Source organism: Pygocentrus nattereri, chromosome 19 (genome assembly GCF_015220715.1).
Source record: "Pygocentrus nattereri isolate fPygNat1 chromosome 19, fPygNat1.pri, whole genome shotgun sequence".
Taxonomy (NCBI): Eukaryota; Metazoa; Chordata; class Actinopteri; order Characiformes; family Serrasalmidae; genus Pygocentrus; species Pygocentrus nattereri.
The window spans coordinates 18,448,951-18,459,914 of NC_051229.1; the positions used below are offsets into that span (position 1 = coordinate 18,448,951).

Here is a 10,964-nt window from a genome sequence, read left to right on the forward strand (position 1 = left end):
AGTTCTACTCAGAATCAAAAGTGTTTTTTCTTGTATGGAACCACTCCAGAGAATCCTTTTGACACCAAGAGTGCAATGCATTTACATTTATACATTTGGCAAATGTGCTTTTCCAGAATGACGTATAGTTTAATGTAACGAATGTAACACTAGGAGTCTTGCACAAGGACTTTTGCTGGTATAGCATGATGTGCTTGTCCAGGCAGGGAATTGAACCCTGGGTGAAGGGCAGGAGTGTTATCCATTATGCTAACAGTTTTAAGCATATGGATCCAGCACTTTACAAAGTCCTTTTACAAAGTGAGCAGCTCGTTTAGTATCTCTTACTAATCCTGTTTAATAGTTCCCTCCCTTGTTACCTACAACAAGCCAAAATCAGGCTATGGTCCAGGAATCCCATTCTGACATACCTCCTACAAGACATCCAGCATTTACCAAAGCAAACAAAGAGCAGCACTGACATGTCATTAATTACTGACAGACTGACATGGAGTAAGCCAACAGCGGCTTTAGCTTTTCTCAGTGCCCCACTGTACAGTACAGACACTTGAGTGCTAATTTGATTAAAGAGCTCTCAAGGCTCTCACTGAAGATGCTTTCCGAATCAATGAAAAATAAGAGGCTCTATGAGGAGTCCTAGCCATTGTTGGCCTATTATACCAGTGCTGTTATGACATTATAAAGTTAAAACCTGCTACATTGAAATCTTTTGTTATGGACAAAGAAATGCAATTGCATAAAACAGTAATACAGATGTGTACACTAATGTATACAGTTTTAACCAATACCTGTTCACTTACTGCTAATATAATCAACATCTGGTAAGAAAAAAATGAAACAAAGAAAAAAATTCCAGTATGCAATTATCCGTGCAGATATGCCTACATACAAGTTCCAACAAACATGCCAAAACATTGTACAAATACTCAAGTATAGGTCCACTGAAGTTCCAACATACAAATGTACACCATAACCAGCTCATTATTTACAGCAATAGCTTACAAGTCCTGATGTTAAAAGATGTCCATACTGTATAGTCATCAGTCGATATGTGCAGTTTGTCATTCGTAAGGCTGGAGGGTGATTTTGTTCCATAAAAATACTCAGCTGAAGTAGTCGGAAATAGCACGATCAACAAAGAACTTAAATCCTAAAAGCAGGAACAATTCAATATCGTGATCACTCGCATGCCCTAGTGATAAGGTCCAAGAAAAGGCTAACAGGGAACATCTGGCAGTACAGTGATACCAAAAATGCAGTCTTTTTTCTCTCTTACATGTTTAGTATTTTAACCCAAGGATAAAGCATGCATTTGGATCTGTTGTTACGGCACTTCAAAGCCTCTTTGTACATGCGCTGGGTACAGAGTGGCTGTATCAGCTGTACAGACTTGTCTACAGATGTGAGTATCCATAGTGATCCAGAGGAGCTCCCTAAACACAGAAACCCAGAGACCAGAAACAGAGGAAACTCACATACACACACACTTATGAAAGCACACTTATGGTTGCAAGTCCTATTTACAAAGGCGTTTAAACATTTACACACACCCTGCTCAGTTGCACACACACACACACACAACACACACACAACACACACATAGAGACACACATAGAGACACACATAGAGACACACACACACAGCACACACACATAAAGACACAGACACATGCATAGACACACACACACACACACACTAAAACCTGTAAGCACTGTCTGTCCTCAAACTGGAAAGGTGACCTCTTGCAGCAGGAAGAAAAAAAAAAACAATTTGTGTACCCAGGATCCAAGTCCATGTCTAATGTACTACAACTTTCTACAAAGTTCCTCCTTCAACATGCAGTTATCTGTAGAATTCTAATAAATTCTAAATTCTAATTTATGGATAGATGGGGCATATTCCATCTCTAGCTTCTGATTTGTTACAGGAATCAGAAAGTGGAAACGGAACATGCACTGAGCTTCCAGGTCATTAGGTTGGACTACTACACTCATTGGCTATGTTTTTAGAAACACCTATATAGATGGACTTTTAGGTACACAATTACAGACTGTAGCCCATCTGTTGCTGCTCAATTTATTAGTCATCCTACCCATCCATCAAGGGTGTTTCAGTGGGGCATCATGAGGGCCTTCAACTGGAACCAAGGATGATTCCCAAGATGCCAAAGGCTTGCATCTCACAATAAGGCAAGGAACAGCATTTTTTTCAATGGCAACATGTAAACACTGCATTGACCTGCTTGGCCTTCTTTGCAGATTGTAGGAACTTAGCTGTGCTGCGGTAGTTTCTTGGTGTAGGCTACTACTTACTTAGTAGCTGTGAAAAAAACTGTGAAAGAAAGTCACAATCTTCAACAATTCACCCTAGACACCTACGCATAGTGCTGTGAAAGATATGCTCCTGGTTATTTAGTCAATACTCGCTGTCAGTTGTTATAGTAACTGTAAATGTGAGATTATTCAATTGTGTTGCGTGTAAAATTAATTTTTTTCATTCTTTAATAGAGGGTACTTTTCTAATGACTTTGCTACAGTGAAGTAGGCTTGACTTGTGAACCTCATTTTAGCAGTGTCTCTGCAATGGCTCTGGGACCACTGGTGCCAGCCCCAACCAGGACCTTGATAAAAAAATTATTCAGTCTACTCCACTTCCATCCACTATTATGCCACCATTGTTTGTAACATGTTGGTGTGCTGAGATTGGTTCACCATGCAAATAATGTCTGGTCAACATGGTCTTATGCTTATCCCTTTATATTGATGGACAGGCTAGAGGGTTACTGATTAATTGTGCAGCAACAGATGGGCTACAGTCAGTAACTATGTACCTACAAAGTGCATTGATACAGTAGGCGTATCTGACAACATGGCCAGTGACTCTAGATACAAGCTTAGGTGTACCTAATTAAACAACAACTCAGTTAATTAACAACTGGGCATGTAGGAAGTTAGATAGGAAGGAGGTGAAGTTTCAGGCATAGCCTTCCCCCTTCTTATAACTTCTGTTATTTCATAACTCCTTTTGTGCTCAGAAAGGCTGGTTTGTACTAGAATCCTGTGAGCAGCTCCTTCAGGGGAACCTCTCTCTCACCAAGAAGGGTGTCCCTTTTCAGACTGGTGCCTTTGTTTACCACCTTCATCTTGATGGCCAGATCCTTCACCTGAGAGGCGGGCAAAGAGTCGAAGAAGAAGTCTTCGTTGAAAACAGGGTTGCGGCTGTTCTTGATGATGTTGCTACGCTGTTTCTGAAGCTTGCCAGGGTTCAGGTAGAGTGCCACGCAACAGTTGATGCTCTTGACATCCACCTGCTTATCATAGAGGTCTTCAGCGGCCAGCACTCGTACCCTCAGTCGTGCTGCTTCTGTGTCATAGTCCGTGCAGAGGCGCAGTGTACCATTCTTGTGCAGGACCACCGTGTGCTGGGTGAGGCGTTCCACATTGCTGCCACCAACCCTGCGGCCACCTGCAGCTGGCGAAGGAGGGCAGCGAAAGCGGCGCTGGATGTTGGGGCTGGTTTCCACTGAGCTGCACTCATCTGTAGACAGTGATGAGTGGCGAGCAAATGTCCGCTTGGCCCGGGACACTTTGGCCTGTGTCTCATGAGTGAACATCTTGAGCAAGGAGGCTGAACGGGACAGCAAGGGTGAGTTGAAAGGTGAAGATTCGGCTGATGAACAGGTATCGCTCTCGCCACCACTGAAGTAGCGGTATGGATTGGGGTGTGAGGTGCTGCAGTCTCCAGGGTCAAGGCGGTTGCCTGATTGTGTCTTGCGCTGAGAGTTAGGTGAGGTTAAGGGGCTAGTGGGATCACTGTGGAAGAGGGATTCCTTGCGACGAGTGTGGGGGCTTTCCATGAGTGTAGCAAACCCATATGAGGTTTGTGCTTTGGGTACATAGGGCAGGGACATGGCCGTCTGGGACTGTGGGTCAGCATTGGTAGTCAAGTCGCCCACTTCTCCTACAGCCAAGTCATCCGCGCTCTCAATCTGGATGATGTGGCGGTTGGCAGCCTTTAGCAGGTTCTTAGTGTCCCCAGCCAGCTTGCAGATGAGCCGGGGGCTGCGTGAGCCACTCTGGGGCGTCTTGCGGCAGATGGTCTGCTCGGAGGTGGATGAGTGGAGCCCATTCTTGGGCTTCATCTCGGGCGTGTCAGCCTCTGGGGGGCAGCACACCAGCTTGGGTGGGATGAAAAAGTCAGGGATCTTGTCAGGCGTGAGCACATTGCTGTGGGTGGGTGCCTTGGCTTGCTTGTCCGCAGCCTCACCCCCTCTGAGCACGTTACCCTCCACTGAGCCACGGATCTTCTCCAGAAGCCACATTCCTCTTGATTGTGAGGATCCAAAACCTGTGCATGAAACAAGAAGTTTAATCATAGAGCATCATACCTACTATGGTTTAAAATCTCGATCCTCGAGTGCCCATGTGGAGAATATTTGGACACTTTGTTACTCTAAGACAAAAAAACTAAGTACTTATTATTTAGTAACTTAATCTATTCTGCCCTGTCTTTTAGTGTGGATTTGTGTCAATTTGTATTTTATTTTCTTAGTAGCTACTTAATTTTCTTTGTAATTCCTCTGTTTTTGTCATAGATTTTTAATAGGCCAATATTCATATTATTTTCAAGCAATATACAAGCCAGGGGCTCTATAGTACCAGGGTTTGAAACACTACATCAGATCATTATGCCCTTTCAGAGGCAATACTGACACATTATCCATCTATTTACCTTCTATACTACTTAGAATGCACCGTCCAGAAGTGCAGAAATGTAGGATAGACATGCATAGAATAACTAATACAATATAGCAAGTGACTGCAATTCCTAATAGCACAACAGCAGTGTCAGTTGTTATATAACAAGCTATTTCCCAACCATCCACAACCCTATGTGATGCTGTCAAGTCTGGCATCTTGTGTAAATTAGATGAAGTCATTGTGAATTTTGAAAACTCCTCTGATGCAATTCTCAGAAATATCAAAGGCACTTGTTGCAATGCATCTGTGTTTCAACTTCTTTGACAATAGCAATGGCATGTGAGGTACAACATTATCTGCCGGGCTACAAAATTAAGGTTGATGTCTTTGCTGATTCTCACCTACCAGGACGAATGGGGTATAAATGTTTATTACTGTATCAGTATGTGATAAAATACAATATTATATAATGAAGAAGGAAGGGTCTTCAGCACAATGGCAGCAATCTCAAGCATTCTGATCTTTCTATACAGACACTGAAATGTCTCCACTGACATCTTCCTCCACAGTCAGGACTTTCAGAACCTGCCTAGATCTGCTGAAATTTCCCTTTTTCCTCTACCCAAATACTTTCTACACATTACTCAAACATTAATTCAGCTCACAGAAGAACCCCGCACTTCCTTTGTGGTGTTTTTGTTCAATGTCCAGATGCCAAATATTACTTTGCTATGGATTCCAGAAGAAGCGATGTAATGATCACCACAACTACTTATGTACTGGAAACATCATACATACTTACACAAGCATCACGTCTTGTATATATAAATATATATTGCATATATTTATCTTTATATAGATTCAGATAAGGTGCGGTGTGGAATAAGTTGTTTGCTGAGTGAGTGGATAAGTACTTTAAAAAAGGTGGTTCTTCAAGGGCTCTTTAGTAAAGGCAATGGTTATATATGGAACTTCTATATAGAACCTTATGGAAAACGGCTCTATATAGCACCAAACAGTGTTCTGCTATTGTTACAATATCAAGCTTGTCACAATAGCAGGGCCCTTTTTGTTGCCATAGAACCATATACAACTTTACAACCAGAACCATATTCACATTTTCTATCAACCTGAAGAAGCATTTCATCATGCATGAATTGGTTCTATATAGAGCCTTTACTAAAGAGCCCTTGAAGAACCATCTTTTTAAAGTACTTATCCAGTCACTCAGCAACTTGTTCCAAACCACATCCTATCTCAATCTATATAAATATAAATATATGCAATATATATTTGTATATACAAAACGTGATACCTATGTAAATATGTCTTATGTTTCCAGTACACTCACACACCAACATTGGCTGTAACCCAGATAGCAAACACACAGAGAGAGAGAGAGAGAGAGAGAGAGAGAGAGAGAGAGAGAGAGAGAGAGAGAGAGAGAGAGAGAGAGAGAGAGAGAGAGAGAGAGAGAGAGAGAGAGAGAGAGAGAGAGAGAGAGAAGTTAGGCGTGTACTGTTACCGTACAAATACGGTTACTCACGACAAACCCAGAACAAACAAATAAATAAACAAAGTAGTATACAACATAGCGCTTTTGAGAACCAAAACAACAGCTAAAAACATTTTTCATGTTTTGCTACCATATAAAAACGGTTACTATACCATACCACTATACCAAAACAAATACTATACCACGAATATAAAATACGACGCTGTTGGGAAGCAAAACAAACAAAATACGACTGTAAATCTCATTTAATCGTCCCAATCACGACTCTTTCTGCTTCTTCTGAAAGTTTTGGCAGAGTAGTGCTATTATACGTTCACCTCACTGGGAGTTTATTTTATAAAACGCTATAATAACCAGTTCACACTGCTGGAAGCGGCGCTGCGCTCGAGCACCTGTTGAGCAGCTCCGGAACTTACTGTGCGGTGTATCCGAGTCGAGGCGCTGCAGAGCGGGCAGATCACAGCTCTCCACTCGCCCTTCTGTCCATGCGATGCAAATGTGGAGCTTTTAACCGACTTTAAAGAGACTGCTGCTCCTCCGGACCAACGCAGGGACTAAATGCCGTGGAAGGGCGCCTGTTCCCGGCTTTTTATCTCAGCCGCCCCCCTCAGACACAACCGTGTTTACTTAATTCAGCCAATGGCAGGGCGCGCTGGCTCCGCGCGCGCGTCTCCAGAATCGCGAGGCATTCCCAGCCTGGATTACAGCTACTGCTAGCGCGTTTACAGCCGGGTTTCTCTGTGACCAGCAGGAGCGACCGGACTTGGACTGGACTCGACTCATCAGTTAAAACCTAACCAGCTCAAATGTGTCCGGTCGTCCTTGCTTTCAGTAAGTGATTGAATAACCCGGATGACGGAAAGCGTTGGCACGGTTTTATTTTTGTGGTATTTTCCTCGGTTTGTTTGTGCCTTTGTTGTTGGCTCCTCAGCAGAATCCTCCTGCGCACTGATAAGCTGCTGAGGACAGGCGCGAGGAGGCTTCTACTCCCTGCTAATTAGCATAATCATATGCTTTAATTGGCATTGCTAAGCAACGCAGCGCGTCTGCTCCCAATTGGTCAGCCAAGCAAGGGTCCATATCCTGTATTTATCCCCCCTGTTAGGTCCACTTTGGACCTTTCTGAGGAATTGTGCACCAAAAACAGCAACAAATAATCACACAGTCTGTTTGTGTGTTTTGATCCTAGAGCTGTTTCCAGACCCCCGACCGCGTACTCTGTGAGTTTTCAGTGAGGTGTGAAAGCTGTTGGTCCTCTGGAAATTGGTGTCGTCTGCAGCACATGTGGAAGCCTTCCACAGAGCAAGTCCAAAATGAAGAGATTAAGATGGAGCATTTGAGCAAAGTCATGGTTTATATATGCCTCAACATTTTAATATAGAAGGATACATTGATTTCCTGAACACTGAACAGCATTCAGCATTTTAACACCACGTTTGAACTCAAGTTATAGGAGTATAAATTGGCCCCTCACGTAGGTTCATGACATCAGTGTGAGCAAACAGCCAATGAGCTGCTCCCCTCGCCAGCCAATCCGCAATCAGTAGTAGTAATGCTAGTCCTGTTGCCCAAAACCAGTTTGCTGTCGAAAAAAATGAAATATATAGGTAAGTTCACTTTGCTTTTTTAGTGAAATACATCCTTCTACTTTCTAAAATTCAAATCCTGTGCAAGTGATTTGAAACTATTTTAACTTTTTGTTTTAGCCATTTAGCTTAATTTACCCTGTACTCATTTACATTCTGCAGGCCAGTTTTTGATATAATGGAGGAAATAGGAAGAGGCCAGTCTCCTTATAAACTGGCTCAGCTGTCTGCTCCTGCCGTTCCCTGTTGGGTTGTGTGACTGGTTCATTTTGTAACTTGACTGCGATAATGAGCCCCTCCGCTCAAATGAGAATCTGTCCTGGTTGACTCCGTATTTGGGACAGGTGTGAAAACGCCCTCCATCGATACATACATTTGGAAACAAGCTGTTTTTGCTACTGTGCCTTTAAGGCAGGTATATGTAAATAACTGTTCTTATTGGCTGTTGTAGGCTAAATATGTGCATATATTTAAATGTATTGTTTTTTGTGACATCAAAAAAAAAACAATGGGCTACTGTTGTTGCTCAGTGTACAGACCTGGGAGTGAACAGTGAGTTCTGAAACTTGTTCCTACTGATCCTACAAGTATCTCTCTACCATTAATAGATTTCAACAGTGTTAAGATTATATGTCTAACTCTTATTTTGGACAAAATAGACAACTCAGCTTTCTATGATAAGGGTCTTTTAAAATAACAACAGACAGATACATTATTTAATAAGTGAATTAATAAAAAACTAAAGTGCTGAGCTGTGGAATTGATTTGTTCTGTTTCCATGGAAACTTGGCAAGAGTTACTGAAAAATTCAATTACCACTATCCTAGCCTATTAGCATTAGCTCTGAGTGTTTCATATGTTGCACCATTTAGCCTAAATACAATGAACGATTCAATGGCTGTGGAAAATGAGGCGGCTCATAATGATGCTTTGCAGGAGTCAAAGTGAAGTAAAGAGGAATGAAAACACAAGAGGGCTGTAGAGTCCCAGTGTTGTGGTTATGTTTAATATTTATACAGTATAAATGGAAGCCTATAGAGAAATGTGGGTGGGGGGGTATTTTTACCAGAATGAGTTAAATTTAGTTTTCAGTGAACAGAAAGAGCTAACTAATGTTAAAGGGGAATTCCACTGATGTTTTTAAAATGCATGCATAGTTAAATCGTTGAGCTGTAAACCAAGTCATTCATGGTGGTTTGATCCATTAATTCTAGAGAAATTTTCAGATTTCTTTACAGTGGTGCTGATAGGAACCAGAGGTTGCAATGTCTACAATTATAGACATTTTATTCACTTAATAAAACAACCAGTGACCTACATGTGACTCAGGAGTGTTTATATGTAATGTTAGTTGTAAAACAGTGGAAAACCTAAGTTTTATTGGGGACTACTTCACCTTATAACCCCCACATGTATCACTCCATGATTAATGTTTTTAAGTACACTGAAGCCCAAAGGTTTATCTCAAAACTATAACAGAACAAAGTCTTGGACATCCTGCAGTGAATTCATAACCATTTAATGGAATAACTTTGGGCTTTCTGAGGGAGTTTTAAAATGCATGAAACTTTGCAGCATCTGGTTCCTTCCTGACCTTTGTGAACAATTCTGACTCTGTAAGTTTCTCTAGAACGGAGCATTCACACCACACCACCCTGAATGATTTTGTTTCCACCTTAACCGTTTACTTATAGAGAAATTGAGAAAAATGCTCCTTTAAGATATTCTTCTTTTGGAGAATAGCAGATAAATAGAGGTTGTTATTTTGTGCTGATTAGTTTCTAGCATGAAAATCTTTAAACAGTTTATGGCTGGGGAGCAGAAAAAAACACAGACGGAGAAACAAACGCTGAGCTATGGAGTTGATTCTCTGCACCGTTTCCCTGGAAACTTGGCCAGAGCGATGCTAACACACTTATTACACTTTTAGCAGCGACGAATGACTGTAAGTGTAACCTAAGTGGAGGAGAAAAAGGCGTTCAAACTAATAGAAGGACGGTCAGGTGCTCTTTGGCGAGGCAGGAAAAAGCAGGTGGAATGGGAATCAAGCACGTGATGGAGGATAGAGGACAGAACCCTTTGGGGGAAGGAAGAAAAGGCAAAAGAAGACCACAAATCACCCACATATACCCAATCAGGGCAATACAAGAAGAGTAAAATGGCAGAGTGAAAATAAAGCAGCTTAGTTTTTTGGCCCACACATAGAGACATATGATCCAGCGTTCTGTCTCTAGTACAACACAAGACACAAGATTTTATTAGACAATTACTCTATGTTTATTACAGCTTCCTCAGTTACCTGGTTGTATTATTATTCTCTCTCTCTCTCTCTCTCTCTCTCTCTCTCTCTCTCTGATCACATTAACCCAGCAGAAAAGAGAGTGCTCTCATCTGTTGCTATGGACTTAACATTAAAACACAATTAACTAATTGCCTGGAGAGGAGTGTGGCATTACTGCAGTGGAGGTGCTGTGATGAGCACATCTATTCTAATTTCCCCAGACTACCCCTACCTCTCTCAGCCTGGCAAACCAAATCTGAGCACTTCCACCACGCACTCTACATGTCCAAAAGTGTGTAGACCCTAACGTTTCTTCTGAAATCAAGGATATCAAGAGAGACTTTGTGCAGAAACAGCACTTACTCTTCTATACTGGCTTTACACTAGATAGGAACATTGCTGTGAGGGTTTGATTGCATTAGGACGTATACTGATGATGGATGGTTAGCTCTGTGTCACAATGCATCCCAAAAGTATTGGATGGAGCTCCATCACTCCAGAATGCAGTACCACTAATCCACAGCCCCTTGCTGGGGGGTTTATACCCCTCTGGCTGACGCATGGCATTGGGCATGGTGTTATTAGGCTCATGTGTGGCTGCTCCAGTGTGTGCAATTAAAATGCCTGTGTCAGCAATAGGTGCACCTTAAAGTAAACTGACTAATTAGAAGGGGTGTCTGGATACTTTTGGACATATATAGATGCTGCTCTGTCACAGTCATTCGGTAAAGAAATAAGGTGTAAACCCAGAGCCGCACAGGTATTATTACAATCAGTTTGGCTGCTAGTTTAATCTATTCCTGCAGTATTTTTAGAACTTTTATTATAGACATGTTGGGGAATGGCTTTCAAAAAGTTGCTTTGTGAATATTGATGTTTAT

General features: G+C 41.9%; 1 protein-coding gene across 1 annotated transcript; it reads right to left on the reverse strand.

The window, feature by feature from the left end:
• Positions 1-319: 319 nt before the first annotated feature.
• Positions 320-7,143, reverse strand: LOC108427118 (C2 calcium-dependent domain-containing protein 4C). Its single transcript, XM_017697063.2, has 2 exons — positions 6,633-7,143; positions 320-4,347 (listed from the first exon to the last, which is right to left on the reverse strand). Exon 2 carries the CDS (start codon positions 4,319-4,321, stop codon positions 3,050-3,052), a length of 1,272 nt encoding a protein of 423 aa, XP_017552552.1. The 5' UTR covers positions 4,322-4,347; positions 6,633-7,143; the 3' UTR covers positions 320-3,049.
• Positions 7,144-10,964: the final 3,821 nt, after the last annotated feature.

What these genes read in the sequence shown, in the direction of transcription:
- LOC108427118 (XM_017697063.2), bottom strand. Translation starts at nt 4,321, where the DNA reads ATGTGGCTTCTGGAGAAGATCCGTGGCTCAGTGGAGGGTAACGTGCTC.